General features: G+C 47.1%; 1 protein-coding gene across 1 annotated transcript in view; it reads left to right on the top strand.

The window, feature by feature from the left end:
* The window catches only part of GYS2 (glycogen synthase 2), a 58185-nt gene that overhangs the window by 21639 nt on the left and 15359 nt on the right, over positions 1–21187 (top strand). The window contains exons 7-12 of the mRNA XM_075855634.1: positions 9393–9513; positions 11489–11595; positions 12947–13006; positions 15033–15111; positions 18223–18336; positions 18517–18643. Of these exons, the coding sequence (XP_075711749.1) occupies positions 9393–9513; positions 11489–11595; positions 12947–13006; positions 15033–15111; positions 18223–18336; positions 18517–18643 (608 nt within the window). The remainder of the gene's footprint in view (positions 1–9392; positions 9514–11488; positions 11596–12946; positions 13007–15032; positions 15112–18222; positions 18337–18516; positions 18644–21187) is intronic.

The raw sequence follows: 21187 nt of genomic DNA, 5'->3' as shown, positions 1-21187 counted from the left end.
TACTGCCCCTGTGGTCCTCAGTAGTAATGGTGACCCCTCCAATACTGCCCCTGTGGTCCTCAGTAGTAATGGTGACCCCTCCAATACTGCCCCTGTGGTCCTCAGTAGTAATGGTGACCCCTCCAATACTGCCCCTGTGGTCCTCAGTAGTAATGGTGACCCCTCCAATACTGCCCCTGTGGTCCTCAGTAGTAATAGTGACCCCTCCAATACTTCCCCTGTGGTCCTCAGTAATAGTGACCCCTCCAATACTGCCCCTGTGGTCCTCAGTAATAGTGACCCCTCCAATACTGCCCCTGTGGTCCTCAGTAGTAATAGTGACCCCTCCAATACTGCCCCTGTGGTCCTCAGTAGTAATGGTGACCCCTCCAATACTTCCCCTGTGGTCCTCAGTAATAGTGACCCCTCCAATACTGCCCCTGTGGTCCTCAGTAATAGTGACCCCTCCAATACTGCCCCTGTGGTCCTCAGTAGTAATAGTGACCCCTCCAATACTGCCCCTGTGGTCCTCAGTAGTAATGGTGACCCCTCCAATACTGCCCCTGTGGTCCTCAGTAATAGTGACCCCTCCAATACTGCCCCTGTGGTCCTCAGTAGTAATGGTGACCCCTCCAATACTGCCCCTGTGGTCCTCAGTAATAGTGACCCCTCCAATACTTCCCCTGTGGTCCTCAGTAATAGTGACCCCTCCAATACTGTCCCTGTGGTCCTCAGTAGTAATGGTGACCCCTCCAATACTGCCCCTGTGGTCCTCAGTAATAGTGACCCCTCCAATACTGCCCCTGTGGTCCTCAGTAGTAATGGTGACCCCTCCAATACTGCCCCTGTGGTCCTCAGTAATAGTGACCCCTCCAATACTGCCCCTGTGGTCCTCAGTAGTAATGGTGACCCCTCCAATACTGCCCCTGTGGTCCTCAGTAATAGTGACCCCTCCAATACTGTCCCTGTGGTCCTCAGTAGTAATGGTGACCCCTCCAATACTGCCCCTGTGGTCCTCAGTAGTAATGGTGACCCCTCCAATACTGCCCCTGTGGTCCTCAGTAGTAATGGTGACCCCTCCAATACTGCCCCTGTGGTCCTCAGTAATAGTGACCCCTCCAATACTGCCCCTGTGGTCCTCAGTAGTAATGGTGACCCCTCCAATACTGCCCCTGTGGTCATCAGTAATAGTGACCCCTCCAATACTTCCCCTGTGGTCCTCAGTAATAGTGACCCCTCCAATACTGTCCCTGTGGTCCTCAGTAGTAATGGTGACCCCTCCAATACTGCCCCTGTGGTCCTCAGTAATAGTGACCCCTCCAATACTGCCCCTGTGGTCCTCAGTAGTAATGGTGACCCCTCCAATACTGCCCCTGTGGTCCTCAGTAATAGTGACCCCTCCAATACTGCCCCTGTGGTCCTCAGTAGTAATGGTGACCCCTCCAATACTGCCCCTGTGGTCCTCAGAAATAGTGACCCCTCCAATACTGCCCCTGTGGTCCTCAGTAGTAATGGTGACCCCTCCAATACTTCCCCCTGTGGTCCTCAGTAATAGTGACCCCTCCAATACTGTCCCTGTGGTCCTCAGTAGTAATGGTGACCCCTCCAATACTGCCCCTGTGGTCCTCAGTAATAGTGACCCCTCCAATACTGCCCCTGTGGTCCTCAGTAGTAATGGTGACCCCTCCAATACTGCCCCTGTGGTCCTCAGTAGTAATGGTGACCCTTCCAATCTTACCCCTGTGGTCGTCAATAGTAATGGTGTCCCCTCCAGTACTGCCCCTGTGGTCCTCAGTAGTAATGGTCACCCTTCCAATACCGCCCATGTAGTCCTCCGTAATAGTGGCCCCTCCAATACTACCCCTGTGGTCCTCAGTAATAGTGACCCCTCCAATACTGCCCCTGTGGTCCTCAGTAGTAATGGTGACCCCTCCAATACTGCCCCTGTGGTCCTCAGTAGTAATGGTGACCCCTCCAATACTGACCCTGTGGTCCTCAGTAGTAATGGTGACCCCTCCAATACTGCCCCTGTGGTCCTCAGTAGTAATGGTGACCCCTCCAATACTGCCCCTGTGGTACTGAGTAGTAATGGTGACCCCCTCCAATACTGCCCCTGTGGTCCTCAGTAGTAATACTGACCCCTCCAGTACTGCCCTGTGGACTTCAGTAGTAATGGTGACCCCTCCAATAATGCCCCTGTGGTCCTCAGTAATAGTGACCCCCTCCAATACTGCCCCTGTGGTCCTCAGTAATAGTGACCCCTCCAATACTGCCCCTGTGGTCCTCAGTATTACCTCTCTGGTAGTGGTGACCCAATATGAGTATATACCAGTAATAACCACCCTCTGTTTCTAGCACTGAGCCAGTTACTTACCCACTTACACTGATTTGCCCCCAGTCCCATCATTTTCTCATTTTATGTTCCAACCTTTTATGCAGCACAGGATCAAAGGATTTGGAAACGCCAAGATAAATGATATCTAATAACTCCCCCCAGTCTAGCCTAGAACTTACCTCCTCATAGAAGCTGATCATATCCGCATGGCTTTATCAAGGATCGGTCCTGTCACACTAATCTGGGGTTATACCTTCATTTTCATTGAGATACTCCACGATAGCGTCTCTTAGAAAACCTTCAAAATGTTACCCACAATAGAGATAAAACTTACAGCCCTATATTTTCGAGGCTCACTTTTGGACCCCTTTTTGAATATTGGCCAAACATTCTAGTAAGTGTTATATCTCACCCCAGTGCTGGATTCACAGCTACACTGCTCATTACTGCTGTATTATAGCTTCCACGCTGCTGCAGCTTCTAGTAAGTGTTATATCTCACCCCAGTGCTGGATTCAGAGCTACACTCCTCATTACTGCTGTATTATAGCCTCCACGCTGCTGCAGCTTCTAGTAAGTGTTATATCTCACCCCAGTGCTGGATTCACAGCTACACTCCTCATTACTGCTGTATTATAGCCTCCACGCTGCTGCAGCTTCTAGTAAGTGTTATATCTCACCCCAGTGCTGGATTCACAGCTACACTCCTCATTACTGCTGTATTATAGCTTCCACGCTGCTGCAGCTTCTAGTAAGTGTTATATCTCACCCCAGTGCTGGATTCACAGCTACACTCCTCATTACTGCTGTATTATAGCCTCCACGCTGCTGCAGCTTCTAGTAAGTGTTATATCTCACCCCAGTGCTGGATTCACAGCTACACTCCTCATTACTGCTGTATTATAGCCTCCACGCTGCTGCAGCTTCTAGTAAGTGTTATATCTCACCCCAGTGCTGGATTCACAGCTACACTCCTCATTACTGCTGTATTATAGCCTCCACGCTGCTGCAGCTTCTAGTAAGTGTTCTATCTCACCCCAGTGCTGGATTTACAGCTACACTCCTCATTACTGCTGTATTATAGCTTCCACGCTGCTGCAGCTTCTAGTAAGTGTTATATCTCACCCCAGTGCTGGATTCACAGCTACACTCCTCATTACTGCTGTATTATAGCCTCCACGCTGCTGCAGCTTCTAGTAAGTGTTCTATCTCACCCCAGTGCTGGATTTACAGCTACACTCCTCATTACTGCTGTATTATAGCCTCCACGCTGCTGCAGCTTCTAGTAAGTGTTATATCTCACCCCAGTGCTGGATTCACAGCTACACTCCTCATTACTGCTGTATTATAGCCTCCACGCTGCTGCAGCTTCTAGTAAGTGTTATATCTCACCCCAGTGCTGGATTCACAGCTACACTCCTCATTACTGCTGTATTATAGCCTCCACGCTGCTGCAGCTTCTAGTAAGTGTTATATCTCACCCCAGTGCTGGATTCACAGCTACACTCCTCATTACTGCTGTATTATAGCCTCCACGCTGCTGCAGCTTCTAGTAAGTGTTATATCTCACCCCAGTGCTGGATTTACAGCTACACTCCTCATTACTGCTGTATTATAGCTTCCACGCTGCTGCAGCTTCTAGTAAGTGTTATATCTCACCCCAGTGCTGGATTCACAGCTACACTCCTCATTACTGCTGTATTATAGCCTCCACGCTGCTGCAGCTTCTAGTAAGTGTTATATCTCACCCCAGTGCTGGATTCACAGCTACACTCCTCATTACTGCTGTATTATAGCCTCCACGCTGCTGCAGCTTCTAGTAAGTGTTATATCTCACCCCAGTGCTGGATTCACAGCTACACTCCTCATTACTGCTGTATTATAGCTTCCACGCTGCTGCAGCTTCTAGTAAGTGTTATATCTCACCCCAGTGCTGGATTCACAGCTACACTCCTCATTACTGCTGTATTATAGCCTCCACGCTGCTGCAGCTTCTAGTAAGTGTTATATCTCACCCCAGTGCTGGATTTACAGCTACACTCCTCATTACTGCTGTATTATAGCCTCCACGCTGCTGCAGCTTCTAGTAAGTGTTATATCTCACCCCAGTGCTGGATTCACAGCTACACTCCTCATTGTTGCTGTATTATAGCCTCCACGCTGCTGCAGCTTCTAGTAAGTGTTAAAACTCACCCCAGTGCTGTATTCACAGCTACACTCCTCATTACTGCTGTATTATAGCCTCCACGCTGCTGCAGCTTCTAGTAAGTGTTATATCTCACCCCAGTGCTGGATTCACAGCTACACTCCTCATTACTGCTGTATTATAGCCTCCACGCTGCTGCAGCTTCTAGTAAGTGTTATATCTCACCCCAGTGCTGGATTTACAGCTACACTCCTCATTACTGCTGTATTATAGCCTCCACGCTGCTGCAGCTTCTAGTAAGTGTTATATCTCACCCCAGTGCTGGATTCACAGCTACACTCCTCATTGTTGCTGTATTATAGCCTCCATGCTGCTGCAGCTTCTAGTAAGTGTTAAAACTCACCCCAGTGCTGGATTCACAGCTACACTCCTCATTACTGCTGTATTATAGCCTCCACGCTGCTGCAGCTTCTAGTAAGTGTTATATCTCACCCCAGTGCTGGATTCACAGCTACACTCCTCATTACTGCTGTATTATAGCCTCCACGCTGCTGCAGCTTCTAGTAAGTGTTCTATCTCACCCCAGTGCTGGATTTACAGCTACACTCCTAATTACTGCTGTATTATAGCTTCCACGCTGCTGCAGCTTCTAGTAAGTGTTATATCTCACCCCAGTGCTGGATTCACAGCTACACTCCTCATTACTGCTGTATTATAGCCTCCACGCTGCTGCAGCTTCTAGTAAGTGTTATATCTCACCCCAGTGCTGGATTCACAGCTACACTCCTCATTACTGCTGTATTATAGCCTCCACGCTGCTGCAGCTTCTAGTAAGTGTTATATCTCACCCCAGTGCTGGATTCACAGCTACACTCCTCATTACTGCTGTATTATAGCTTCCACGCTGCTGCAGCTTCTAGTAAGTGTTATATCTCACCCCAGTGCTGGATTTACAGCTACACTCCTCATTACTGCTGTATTATAGCTTCCACGCTGCTGCAGCTTCTAGTAAGTGTTATATCTCACCCCAGTGCTGGATTCACAGCTACACTCCTCATTACTGCTGTATTATAGCTTCCACGCTGCTGCAGCTTCTAGTAAGTGTTATATCTCACCCCAGTGCTGGATTCACAGCTACACTCCTCATTACTGCTGTATTATAGCCTCCACGCTGCTGCAGCTTCTAGTAAGTGTTATATCTCACCCCAGTGCTGGATTCACAGCTACACTCCTCATTACTGCTGTATTATAGCTTCCACACTGCTGCAGCTTCTAGTAAGTGTTATATCTCACCCCAGTGCTGGATTCACAGCTACACTCCTCATTACTGCTGTATTATAGCCTCCACGCTGCTACAGCTTCTAGTAAGTGTTATATCTCACCCCAGTGCTGGATTTACAGCTACACTCCTCATTACTGCTGTATTATAGCCTCCACGCTGCTGCAGCTTCTAGTAAGTGTTATATCTCACCCCAGTGCTGGATTCACAGCTACACTCCTCATTACTGCTGTATTATAGCCTCCACGCTGCTGCAGCTTCTAGTAAGTGTTATATCTCACCCCAGTGCTGGATTCAGAGCTACACTCCTCATTACTGCTGTATTATAGCCTCCACCCTGCTGCAGCTTCTAGTAAGTGTTATATCTCACCCCAGTGCTGGATTCACAGCTACACTCCTCATTACTGCTGTATTATAGCCTCCACGCTGCTGCAGCTTCTAGTAAGTGTTATATCTCACCCCAGTGCTGGATTCACAGCTACACTCCTCATTACTGCTGTATTATAGCCTCCACGCTGCTGCAGCTTCTAGTAAGTGTTATATCTCACCCCAGTGCTGGATTCACAGCTGCACTCCTCATTACTGCTGTATTATAGTCTCCACGCTGCTGCAGCTTCTAGTAAGTGTTATATCTCACCCCAGTGCTGGATTCACAGCTGCACTCCTCATTACTGCTGTATTATAGTCTCCACGCTGCTGCAGCTTCTAGTAAGTGTTATATCTCACCCCAGTGCTGCATTCACAGCTACACTCCTCATTACTGCTGTATTATAGCCTCCACGCTGCTGCAGCTTCTAGTAAGTGTTATATCTCACCCCAGTGCTGTATTCACAGCTACACTCCTCATTACTGCTGTATTATAGCCTCCACGCTGCTGCAGCTTCTAGTAAGTGTTATATCTCACCCCAGTGCTGGATTTACAGCTACACTCCTCATTACTGCTGTATTATAGCTTCCATGCTGCTGCAGCTTCTAGTAAGTGTTATATCTCACCCCAGTGCTGGATTCACAGCTACACTCCTCATTACTGCTGTATTATAGCCTCCACGCTGCTGCAGCTTCTAGTAAGTGTTATATCTCACCCCAGTGCTGGATTCACAGCTACACTCCTCATTACTGCTGTATTATAGCTTCCACGCTGCTGCAGCTTCTAGTAAGTGTTATATCTCACCCCAGTGCTGGATTCACAGCTACACTCCTCATTACTGCTCTATTATAGCTTCCACGCTGCTGCAGCTTCTAGTAAGTGTTATATCTCACCCCAGTGCTGGATTCACAGCTACACTCCTCATTACTGCTGTATTATAGCCTCCACGCTGCTGCAGCTTCTAGTAAGTGTTATATCTCACCCCAGTGCTGGATTTACAGCTACACTCCTCATTACTGCTGTATTATAGCTTCCACGCTGCTGCAGCTTCTAGTAAGTGTTATATCTCACCCCAGTGCTGGATTCACAGCTACACTCCTCATTACTGCTGTATTATAGCCTCCACGCTGCTGCAGCTTCTAGTAAGTGTTATATCTCACCCCAGTGCTGGATTCAGAGCTACACTCCTCATTACTGCTGTATTATAGCCTCCACCCTGCTGCAGCTTCTAGTAAGTGTTATATCTCACCCCAGTGCTGGATTCACAGCTACACTCCTCATTACTGCTGTATTATAGCCTCCACGCTGCTGCAGCTTCTAGTAAGTGTTATATCTCACCCCAGTGCTGGATTCACAGCTACACTCCTCATTACTGCTGTATTATAGCCTCCACGCTGCTGCATCTTCTAGTAAGTGTTATATCTCACCCCAGTGCTGGATTTACAGCTACATTCCTCATTACTGCTGTATTATAGCCTCCACGCTGCTGCAGCTTCTAGTAAGTGTTATATCTCACCCCAGTGCTGGATTCAGAGCTACACTCCTCATTACTGCTGTATTATAGCCTCCACCCTGCTGCAGCTTCTAGTAAGTGTTATATCTCACCCCAGTGCTGGATTCACAGCTACACTCCTCATTACTGCTGTATTATAGCCTCCACGCTGCTGCAGCTTCTAGTAAGTGTTATATCTCACCCCAGTGCTGTATTCACAGCTACACTCCTCATTACTGCTGTATTATAGCCTCCACGCTGCTGCAGCTTCTAGTAAGTGTTATATCTCACCCCAGTGCTGGATTTACAGCTACACTCCTCATTACTGCTGTATTATAGCCTCCACGCTGCTGCAGCTTCTAGTAAGTGTTATATCTCACCCCAGTGCTGGATTCACAGCTACACTCCTCATTACTGCTGTATTATAGCCTCCACGCTGCTGCAGCTTCTAGTAAGTGTTATATCTCACCCCAGTGCTGGATTCACAGCTACACTCCTCATTACTGCTGTATTATAGCCTCCACGCTGCTGCAGCTTCTAGTAAGTGTTATATCTCACCCCAGTGCTGGATTCACACCTACACTCCTCATTACTGCTGTATTATAGCCTCCACGCTGCTGCAGCTTCTAGTAAGTGTTACATCTCACCCCAGTGCTGGATTCACAGCTACACTCCTCATTACTGCTGTATTATAGCCTCCACGCTGCTGCAGCTTCTAGTAAGTGTTATATCTCACCCCAGTGCTGGATTCACACCTACACTGCTCATTACTGCTGTATTATAGCCTCCACGCTGCTGCAGCTTCTAGTAAGTATTACATCTCACCCCAGTGCTGGATTCACAGCTACACTCCTCATTAGTGCTGTATTATAGCCTCCACGCTGCTGCAGCTTCTAGTAAGTCTTATATCTCACCCCAGTGCTGGATTCACAGCTACACTCCTCATTACTGCTGTATTATAGCCTCCACGCTGCTGCAGCTTCTACTAAGTGTTATATCTCACCCCAGTGCTGGATTCAGAGCTACACTCCTCATTAGTGCTGTATTATAGCCTCCACGCTGCTGCAGCTTCTAGTAAGTGTTATATCTCACCCCAGTGCTGGATTCACACCTACACTCCTCATTACTGCTGTATTATAGCCTCCACGCTGCTGCAGCTTCTAGTAAGTGTTACATCTCACCCCAGTGCTGGATTCACAGCTACACTCCTCATTAGTGCTGTATTATAGCCTCCACGCTGCTGTAACTTCTAGTAAGTGTTAAATCTCATCCCAGTGCTGGAGTCACATATTTATTTGTACTATTGATTTATGGGCGGAAAAAATGAAACCATGGTTACATTCTAACCACTGTATAATGAAAAGTTCTGCAACTTCCTAATAAACTTTGTATTTCCACTTTATTTTTATTTTTTTTACATCTCTCCTTGTTGTCAGTGAATGAGGACATTGTTGTTTAGAACTGGAGGCTGAGATCTAATATTTCTGTCAGCTGAGGATTTGTTACAATGTATCAGTGTTGTTGTTCCTCTGTGAGTCTGGTCTCCAGGCTGAGGTGTGATGCGGCATCTTGCAATTACCGGGGTTCGCCTCTTCAGATGTTTATGGCATATCTCCAGATAATGCCCTAAATGTCTGATAGGTGAGGATTCTACATGTTCGGCAAGTCAAGACTGCGAGAGGAGACTAAGCGTAGAGATGACTCTCTCTATCCAGGTCTATGGAAGTTATGTGATTATATCCTAAATATAGTGGAAAAAGCCCATTAAATAATACTTCTGTTTGTGATCATTCAGACACCTGGACTTTAATCTGGACAAGACGCTGTTCTTCTTCATTGCCGGTCGCTACGAATATTCAAATAAAGGGGCCGACATATTCCTGGAGTCTCTGTCTAGACTGAACTTCCTGCTCCGGGTAAGTGTCTTATTATCCATAATAGATGAGTAGCTGTGACTGTATATAAGATGTGGGGATCTCATGTCTGATCACAGTGTAATTATATTATATATCAGTGATGTCAGTAACAGGGGGCGGGGCTGTGACAACCTCTCACACATGATATACAGGCTGGTTGTCAGTAGTAATAGAGGAATAGCTGTTACTGTATATAAGATGTGTGGATCTCATGTCTGATCACAATGTAATTATATTATATATCAGTGATGTCAGTAACAGGGGGCGGGGCTGTGACAACCTCTCACACATTATATACAGGCTGGTTGTCAGTAGTAATAGATGAATAGCTGTTACTGTATATAAGATGTGCGGATCTCATGTCTGATCACAGTGTAATTATATTATATATCAGTGATGTCAGTAACAGGGGGCGGGGCTGTGACAACCTCTCACACATGATATACAGGCTGGTTGTCAGTAGTAATAGATGAATAGCTGTTGCTCTATATAAGATGTGTGGATCTCATGTCTGATCACAGTGTAATTATATTATATATCAGTGATGTCAGTAACAGGGGGCGGGGCTGTGACAACCTCTCACACATGATATACAGGCTGGTTGTCAGTAGTAATAGATGAATAGCTGTTACTGTATATAAGATGTGTGGATCTCATGTCTGATCACAGTGTAATTATATATCAGTGATGTCAGTAACAGGGGGCGGAGCTGTGACAACCTCTCACACATGATATACAGGCTGGTTGTCAGTAACAGGGGTCGGGGCTGTGACAGCCTCTCACACATAATATACAGGCTGGTTGTCAGTAGTAATAGATGAATAGCTGTTACTGTATATAAGATGTGTGGATCTCATGTCTGATCACAGTGTAATTATATTATATATCAGTGATGTCAGTAACAGGGGGCGGAGCTGTGACAACCTCTCACACATGATATACAGGCTGGTTGTCAGTAGTAATAGATGAATAGCTGTTACTGTATATAAGATGTGTGGATCTCATGTCTGATCACAGTGTAATTATATTATATATCAGTGATGTCAGTAACAGGGGGCGGGGCTGTGACAACCTCTCACACATGATATACAGGCTGGTTGTCAGTAGTAATAGATGAATAGCTGTTACTGTATATAAGATGTGTGGATCTCATGTCTGATCACATGTAATTATATTATATATCAGTGATGTCAGTAACAGGGGGCGGGGCTGTGACAACCTCTCACACATGATATACAGGCTGGTTGTCAGTAGTAATAGATGAATAGCTGTTACTGTATATAAGATGTGTGGATCTCATGTCTGATCACATGTAATTATATTATATATCAGTGATGTCAGTAACAGGGGCGGGGCTGTGACAACCTCTCACACATGGTATACAGGCTGGTTGTCAGTAGTAATAGATGAATAGCTGTTACTGTATATAAGATGTGTGGATCTCATGTCTGATCACAGTGTAATTATATTATATATCAGTGATGTCAGTAACAGGGGGCGGAGCTGTGACAACCTCTCACACATGATATACAGGCTGGTTGTCAGTAGTAATAGATGAATAGCTGTCACTGTATATAAGATGTGTGGATCTCATGTCTGATCACATGTAATTATATTATATATCAGTGATGTCAGTAACAGGGGGCGGGGCTGTGACAACCTCTCATACATGATATACAGGCTGGTTGTCAGTAGTAATAGATGAGTAGCTGTGACTGTATATAAGATGTGTGGATCTCATGTCTGATCACATGTAATTATATTATATATCAGTGATGTCGGTAACAGGGGGCGGGGCTGTGACAACCTCTCATACATGATATACAGGCTGGTTGTCAGTAGTAATAGATGAATAGCTGTTACTGTATATAAAGTGTGTGTGGATTTTAGGACATGTAACAGGGGATTATATATTATTGGAGGAGTCACCTGATATAACGTCCTGTACATTATAACTCTTTCTTGTTTTGCGCAGGTTCATCGCAGTGATATTACGGTTGTGGTGTTTTTCATAATGCCAACCAAAACAAATAACTTCAATGTGGAGACGCTGAAGGGTCAGGCGATCAGGAAGCAGCTATGGTACGAGGATGTGACTGTGCTGTTGGGGGGGGGAGACGTGACTGTGCTGGCGGACGGGGGGGGCGTGACTGTGCTGGCGGGGCGGGACGTGACTGTGCTGGCGGGCTGGGGGGACGAGACTGTGCTGGCGGGCTGGGGGGACGAGACTGTGCTGGCGGGCGGGGGGGGACGTGACTGTGCTGGCGGGGGGGGGGACGTGACTGTGCTGGCGGGCGGGACGAGACTGTGCTGGCGGGCGGGGGGGGGGACGTGACTGTGCTGGCGGGCGGGGCGGGGACGTGACTGTGCTGGCGGGCGGGGCGGGGACGTGACTGTGCTGGCGGGCGGGGGGGGGACGTGACTGTGCTGGCGGCCGGGGGGGACGTGACTGTGCTGGCGGGCGGGGGGGTGGGACGTGACTGTGCTGGCGGCCGGGTGGGACGTGACTGTGCTGGCGGCCGGGTGGGACGTGACTGTGCTGGCGCGGGGGGGGGGGACGTGACTGTGCTGGCGGGCGGTGGGGGGGACGTGACTGTGCTGGCGGCCGGGGGGGACGTGACTGTGCTGGCGGGCGGGGGGGGGACGTGACTGTGCTGGCGGGCGGGGGGGGACGACGTGACTGTGCTGGCGGCCGGGGGGGACGTGACTGTGCTGGCGGGCGGGGGGGGGGACGTGACTGTGCTGGCGGCCGGGGGGGGACGTGACTGTGCTGGCGGGCGGGGGGGGGGGACGTGACTGTGCTGGCGGGCGGGGGGGGGGACGTGACTGTGCTGGCGGCCGGGGGGGACGTGACTGTGCTGGCGGGCGGGGGGGGACGTGACTGTGCTGGCGGGCGGGGGGGGACGTGACTGTGCTGGCGGGCGGTGGGGGGGACGTGACTGTGCTGGCGGCCGGGGGGGGGACGTGACTGTGCTGGCGGGCGGGGGGGGACGTGACTGTAACTGTGCTGGCGGGCGGGGGGGGGGGACGTGACTGTGCTGGCGGGCGGTGGGGGGGACGTGACTGTGCTGGCGGCCGGGGGGGGCACGTGACTGTGCTGGCGGCCGGGGGGGGACGTGACTGTGCTGGCGGCCGGGGGGGGACGTGACTGTGCTGGCGGGCGGGGGGGGGACGTGACTGTGCTGGCGGCCGGGGGGGGACGTGACTGTGCTGGCGGCCGGGGGGGGACGTGACTGTGCTGGCGGCCGGGGGGGGACGTGACTGTGCTGGCGGGCGGTGGGGGGACGTGACTGTGCTGGCGGGCGGTGGGGGGACGTGACTGTGCTGGCGGCCGGGGGGGACGTGACTGTGCTGGCGGGGGGGCACTTTTATTGGTTTCTGTACATTGACATCAGATATTATAAGATTTCATGTGAGATTGATGTTGTTTCAGGGACACGGCGCACACCGTGAAGGAGAAGTTTGGGAAGAAGTTATATGAAGCTTTGCTGAGGTGGGTGTCTCACTAATAAGGGGTCTCCCCCAGAAATCCCAGTATGTATTTATATGTGTGTGTGTGTGTGTATATATATATATCAGCCGTATCTGTGTGTAGGAAAGCTGGTTGATGAGGATATTGCCGGGTGACGAGGATATTGCCGGGTGACGAGGATATTACCGGGTGACGGGGATATTACCGCGTGACGGGGATATTACCGGGTGATGATGATATTGCCGGGTGACGAGGATATTGCCGGGTGACGGGGATATTGCCGGGTGACGGGGATATTGCCGGGTGATGAGGATATTGCCGGGTGATGAGGATATTACCGGGTGACGAGGATATTGCCGGGTGACGGGGATATTGCCGGGTGACGGGGATATTACCGGGTGATGATGATATTGCCGGGTGACGAGGATATTGCCGGGTGACGGGGATATTGCCGGGTGACGGGGATATTGCCGGGTGACGAGGATATTACCGGGTGATGATGATGATATTACCGGGTGATGATGATGATATTACTGGGCGATGATGATATTACCGGGCGATGATGATATTACCAGGCGACGATGCTATTACCGGGTGACGATGCTATTACCGGGTGACGAGGATATTACCGGGTGACGAGGATATTACCGGGTGACGAGGATATTACCGGGTGACGAGGATATTACCGGGTGACGAGGATATTAGCGGGTGACGAGGATATTAGCGGGTGACGATGATGATATTACCGGGTGACGATGATGATATTACCGGGTGATGATGATGATATTACCGGGTGATGATGATGATATTACCGGGTGATGATGATGATATTACCGGGTGATGATGATGATATTACCGGGTGATGATGAGGATATTACCGGGTGATGATGAGGATATTACCGGGTGATGATGAGGATATTACCGGGTGATGATGAGGATATTACCTTGTGATGATGAGGATATTACCTTGTGATGATGATGATATTACCGGCTGATGATGATGATATTACCGGGTGATGATGATATTACCGGGTGATGATGATATTACCGGGTGATGATGATGATATTACCGGGTGATGATGATATTACCGGGTGATGATGATGATATTACCGGGTGATGATGATGATATTACCGGGTGATGATGATGATATTACCGGATGATGATGATATTACCGGGTGATGACGAGGATATTACCGGGCGACGAGGATATTACCGGGCGACGAGGATATTACCGGGCGATGAGGATATTACCGGGCGATGATGAAATTACCGGGCGATGATGATATTACCGGGCGATGATGCTATTACCGGGCGATGATGCTATTACCGGGCGATGAGGATATTACCGGGCGACGATGATATTACCGGGCGACGATGATATTACCGGGCGATGACAAGGATATTACCGGGTGATGATGATGATATTACCGGGTGATGAGGATATTGCCGGGTGATGAGGATATTGCCGGGTGATGATGATGATATTACCGGGTGATGATGATGATATTACCGGGCGATGATGATATTACCGGGCGATGAGGCTATTACCGGGCGATGAGGATATTACCGGGCGACGATGATATTACCGGGTGATGATGATATTACCGGGCGATGACAAGGATATTACCGGGTGATGATGATGATATTACCGGGTGATGAGGATATTGCCGGGTGATGAGGATATTGCCGGGTGATGATGATGATATTACCGGGTGATGATGATGATATTACCGGGCGATGATGATATTACCGGGTGATGAGGATATTGCCGGGTGATGATGATGCTATTACCGGGTGATGAGGATATTACCGGGTGATGAGGATATTACCGGGTGATGAGGATATTACCGGGTGATGAGGATATTACCGGGTGATGATGCTATTACCGGGTGATGATGCTATTACCGGGTGATGAGGATATTACTGATCCTGTTCTTGTGGTTGATACATAATAACCTCTGTACAACGTTCCTCATGTGGAGATTATCCTAATATAACGTATAGGGAGGGTCATACATAATATCTTATAATACGTCTCTCATCAGGGGGGAAATACCCGATCTAAACAAGATTTTGGACCGAGATGACCTGACGATCATGAAGAGGGCGATATTTTCCACACAGGTATAGGAATATCTGACCTCAATAGCACACGTGTCATATGTATATGTGTACATGGCAAAGTTTGGGGAGGCTCCTGGACAAAACAGTGTGCTGGGCCACCCGCCTGATAGCATAAAAGATGGTGCCATACAATAATAATAGTGTTATACAGAGCTCAGATAATAGTGTTATACAGAGGTCAGATAATAGTGTTATACAGAGGTCAGATAATAGTGTTATACAGAGGTCAGATAATAGTGTTATACAGAGGTCAGATAATAGTGTTATACAGAGGTCAGATAATAGTGTTATACAGAGCTCAGATAATAGTGTTATACAGAGGTCAGATAATAGTGTTATACAGAGGTCAGATAATAGTGTTATACAGAGGTCAGATAATAGTGTTATACAGAGCTCAGATAATAGTGTTATACAGCGGTCAGATAATAGTGTTATACAGAGGTCAGATAATAGTGTTATACAGAGGTCAGATAATAGTGTTATACAGAGGTCAGATAATAGTGTTATACAGAGGTCAGATAATAGTGTTATACAGAGGTCAGATAATAGTGTTATACAGAGGTCAGATAATAGTGTTATACAGAGGTCAGATAATAGTGTTATACAGAGGTCAGATAATAGTGTTATACAGAGGTCAGATAATAGTGTTATACAGAGGTCAGATAATAGTGTTATACAGAGGTCAGATAATAGTGTTATACAGCGCTCAGATAATAGTGTTATACAGAGGTCAGATAATAGTGTTATACAGAGGTCAGATAATAGTGTTATACAGAGGTCAGATAATAGTGTTATACAGAGGTCAGATAATAGTGTTATACAGAGGTCAGATAATAGTGTTATACAGAGGTCAGATAATAGTGTTATACAGCGCTCAGATAATAGTGTTATACAGAGGTCAGATAATAGTGTTATACAGAGGTCAGATAATAGTGTTATACAGAGCTCAGATAATAGTGTTATACAGAGGTCAGATAATAGTGTTATACAGAGGTCAGATAGTAGTGTTATACAGAGGTCAGATAATAGTGTTATACAGAGCTCAGATAATAGTGTTATACAGAGGTCAGATAATAGTGTTATACAGAGGTCAGATAATAGTGTTATACAGAGGTCAGATAATAGTGTTATACAGAGCTCAGATAATAGTGTTATACAGAGGTCAGATAGTAGTGTTATACAGCGCTCAGATAATAGTGTTATACAGAGGTCAGATAGTAGTGTTATACAGAGGTCAGATAGTAGTGTTATACAGAGCTCAGATAATAGTGTTATACAGAGGTCAGATAATAGTGTTATACAGAGGTCAGATAATAGTGTTATACAGAGCTCAGATAATAGTGTTATACAGCGCTCAGATAATAGTGTTATACAGCGCTCAGATAATAGTGTTATACAGAGGTCAGATAATAGTGTTATACAGAGGTCAGATAATAGTGTTATACAGCGGTCAGATAATAGTGTTATACAGAGGTCAGATAATAGTGTTATACAGAGGTCAGATAATAGTGTTATACAGAGCTCAGATAATAGTGTTATACAGAGGTCAGATAGTAGTGTTATACAGAGGTCAGATAATAGTGTTATACAGAGGTCAGATAGTAGTGTTATACAGAGGTCAGATAGTAGTGTTATACAGAGGTCAGATAATAGTGTTATACAGAGCTCAGATAATAGTGTTATACAGAGGTCAGATAATAGTGTTATACAGAGGTCAGATAATAGTGTTATACAGAGCTCAGATAATAGTGTTATACAGCGCTCAGATAATAGTGTTATACAGAGGTCAGATAATAGTGTTATACAGAGGTCAGATAATAGTGTTATACAGAGGTCAGATAGTGTTATACAGAGGTCAGATAATAGTGTTATACAGAGGTCAGATAATAGTGTTATACAGAGGTCAGATAATAGTGTTATACAGAGGTCAGATAATAGTGTTATACAGAAGTCAGATAATAGTGTTATACAGAGGTCAGATAATAGTGTTATACAGAGGTCAGATAATAGTGTTATACAGAGGTCAGATAATAGTGTTATACAGAGAGCTCAGATAATAGTGTTATACAGAGCTCAGATAATAGTGTTATACAGAGCTCAGATAATAGTGTTATACAGAGGTCAGATAATAGTGTTATACAGAGGTCAGATAATAGTGTTATACAGAGGTCAGATAATAGTGTTATACAGAGGTCAGATAATAGTGTTATACAGAGCTCAGATAATAGTGTTATACAGAGGTCAGATAATAGTGTTATACAGAGGTCAGATAATAGTGTTATACAGAGGTCAGATAGTAGTGTTATACAGAGGTCAGATAATAGTGTTATACAGAGGTCAGATAATAGTGTTATACAGAGGTCAGATAATAGTGTTATACAGCGCTCAGATAATAGTGTTATACAGAGGTCAGATAATAGTGTTATACAGAGGTCAGATAATAGTGTTATACAGAGGTCAGATAGTGTTATACAGAGGTCAGATAATAGTGTTATACAGAGGTCAGATAATAGTGTTATACAGAGCTCAGATAATAGTGTTATACAGAGGTCAGATAATAGTGTTATACAGAGCTCAGATAATAGTGTTATACAGCGCTCAGATAATAGTGTTATACAGAGGTCAGATAATAGTGTTATACAGAGGTCAGATAATAGTGTTATACAGAGGTCAGATAATAGTGTTATACAGCGCTCAGATAATAGTGTTATACAGAGGTCAGATAATAGTGTTATACAGAGGTCAGATAATAGTGTTATACAGAGGTCAGATAATAGTGTTATACAGAGGTCAGATAATAGTGTTATACAGAGGTCAGATAATAGTGTTATACAGAGGTCAGATAATAGTGTTATACAGAGGTCAGATAATAGTGTTATACAGAGGTCAGATAATAGTGTTATACAGAGGTCAGATAATAGTGTTATACAGAGGTCAGATAATAGTGTTATACAGAGGTCAGATAATAGTGTTATACAGAGGTCAGATAATAGTGTTATACAGAGGTCAGATAATAGTGTAATGTAATATAATATATGAAGGCATTTTGGACGCCGCTGATCGGACTGAACTTCTGTCACTTCAATTCCGCGTTCTTAACTTCTATTTCAGCGCCAGTCGCTTCCTCCAATCACCACACACAACATGGTGGACGACTCCACGGATCCGATTCTTAACACAGTCCGGCGGATGGGCCTCTTCAACGGTCGGACGGACAGAGTGAAGGTCGGTGACTTGTCCAAAACGCAACCCCAGAACTTGTCAGATCGTTCCCTGGGGTTCTAGAGCATAAATATTCATCATCCGTGACTGCGCCATGAAGACCTCTGTGGGATGATGAGGGTCCGCAGTGGGGCCGGGGTCAGAACTTGTGTCACATTGATTTCTGTGTATTATGTATCACAGGTGATTGTGCATCCAGAGTTCCTGTCCTCCACCAGCCCCCTCCTACCACTCGACTACGAGGAGTTTGTACGAGGCTGTCACCTGGGAGTCTTCCCCTCATACTATGAGCCCTGGGGGTACACACCTGGTGAGTAGTGGTCCTGGGTATATACACCTGGTGAGTAGTGGTCCTGGGTATATACACCTGGTGAGTAGTGGTCCTGGGTATATACACCTGGTGAGTAGTGGTCCTGGGTATATACACCTGGTGAGTAGTGGTCCTGGGTATATACACCTGGTGAGTAGTGGTCCTGGGTATATACACCTGGTGAGTAGTGGTCCTGGGTATATACACCTGGTGAGTAGTGGTCCTGGGTATATACACCTGGTGAGTAGTGGTCCTGGGTATGTACACCTGGTGAGTAGGGGTCCTGGGTATATACACCTGGTGAGTAGTGGTCCTGGGTATATACACCTGGTGAGTAGTGGTCCTGGGTATATACACCTGGTGAGTAGGGGTCCTGGGTATGTACACCTGGTGAGTAGGGGTCCTGGGTATATACACCTGGTGAGTAGGGGTCCTGGGTATGTACACCTGGTGAGTAGTGGTCCTGGGTATATACACCCGCTGAGCGGTAGTCCGGGGTATATACACCTGGTGAGTAGTGGTCCTGGGTATATACACCTGGTGAGTAGTGGTCCTGGGTATATACACCTGGTGAGTAGGGGTCCTGGGTATGTACGCCTGGTGAGCGGTGGTCCTGGGTATATACACCGCTGAGCGGTAGTCCGGGGTATATACACCCGCTGAGCGGTAGTCCGGGGTATATACACCCGCTGAGTGGTGGTCCGGGGTATATACACCCGCTGAGCGGTAGTCCGGGTATATACACCCGCTGAGCGGTAGTCCGGGGTATATACACTCGCTGAGCGGTAGTCCGGGGTATATACACCCGCTGAGTGGTGGTCCGGGGTATATACACCCGCTGAGCGGTAGTCCGGGTATATACACCCGCTGAGCGGTAGTCCGGGGTATATACATCCGCTGAGTGGTAGTCCGGGGTATATACACTCGCTGAGCGGTAGTCCGGGGTATATACATCCGCTGAGCGGTAGTCCGGGGTATATACATCCGCTGAGTGGTAGTCCGGGGTATATACACCCGCTGAGCAGTAGTCCGGGGTATATACACCCGCTGAGCAGTAGTCCGGGGTATATACACCCGCTGAGCAGTAGTCCGGGTATATACACCCGCTGAGCGGTAGTCCGGGGTATATACACCCGCTGAGCAGTAGTCCGGGGTATATACACCCGCTGAGCAGTAGTCCGGGTATATACACCCGCTGAGCGGTAGTCCGGGGTATATACATCCGCTGAGTGGTAGTCCGGGGTATATACACTCGCTGAGCGGTAGTCCGGGGTATATACATCCGCTGAGTGGTAGTCCGGGGTATATACACCCGCTGAGCAGTAGTCCGGGGTATATATACCCGCTGAGTGGTGGTTTGGGGTCAGTGGCCCTGTGGACGTGGCACGCTGTGATTTCTGGCGCAGTTTATCATGTGCAGCCTCTTATGATAGAATCAGTCACAGGTCATTGAATCAATATTTTCTCCTGTTGTCCAGCGGCCTCCTCCCCGCATGGACTTATATACATTACTCTCCACCCACCACATATAGATACATTTGCCCCATGCCCCTTTCACTTAACCCTCCAATCCCTATAAAAATAGCCTTTACATTACGTTGGCCTTACTTTTCCATTATTGAGCTGCTCATCCCCCATTATATGCAGCATCATTTACAATGCGGAGACCCTCACCGTGCGCCAATTACCACATCTACAAGGAATAAACACCCACAAGATAATCAAATGTGTCCACAGTGACGGATTCACAGCGGCGAGCGAGAGTGCACCCGAAATACTCCCCACATTATACAGCGAGGAAGCACTACAACCCCCAGCATCTATTTATCAGTTAATAACAACACGAGCGAGAAATGTAAATGGTAGCAAACATCCAGCTGTGTAAACAGGACTAAGGGCGTGGGGTTCCGTTCACAGGTTCTGCTGGAGTCTAGACCTTTCCGTCTGAGAAATCCATCAACGGAAAACCAGAGCTTCCGTCTGCTTTATTATTGATTTCAATGGTTTTGCTTCTGTTGCTAATTGTTTCCGTTTCGTTTTTTTTTGCGGAAACAATAGCGCAGTCGACCAGGCTCTTAATTTCGTCAAACAAATGGAAACCTTACGGAACAGAGAGTTTTCCGTTGATGGATTCCTCAGACGGAAAGGTCTAGCAGAACCCATGAACGGAACCCAACGCTGGTGTGAACAGGACCCAATACAGTTCACATTTTCATTGTTTATTTAATAAATATCATGGGGCCCCTGGTGAAGCTGCGACATTACATAACACCTCATCCCTGCAGTAGAGCGGAGTGATATCACTCATTAACCCCACGTTACAGATTACAAATACTAACTATTCTGCTGGTGGAGTCACTGTGTACATACATTACATTACTTATCCTGCACTGATCCTGAGTTACATCCTGTATTATACTCCAGAGCTGCACTCACTATTCTGCTGGTGGAGTCACTGTGTACATACATTACATTACTTATCCTATACTGATCCGGAGTTATATCCTGTATTATACTCCAGAGCTGCACTCACTATTCTGCTGG

The sequence above is a fragment of the Rhinoderma darwinii genome, chromosome 3 (genome assembly GCF_050947455.1).
Source record: "Rhinoderma darwinii isolate aRhiDar2 chromosome 3, aRhiDar2.hap1, whole genome shotgun sequence".
NCBI lineage: Eukaryota > Metazoa > Chordata > Amphibia > Anura > Rhinodermatidae > Rhinoderma > Rhinoderma darwinii.
The sequence above is the reverse complement of the archived record's forward strand: the minus strand, read 5'-3'. Positions and strand labels throughout refer to the sequence as shown.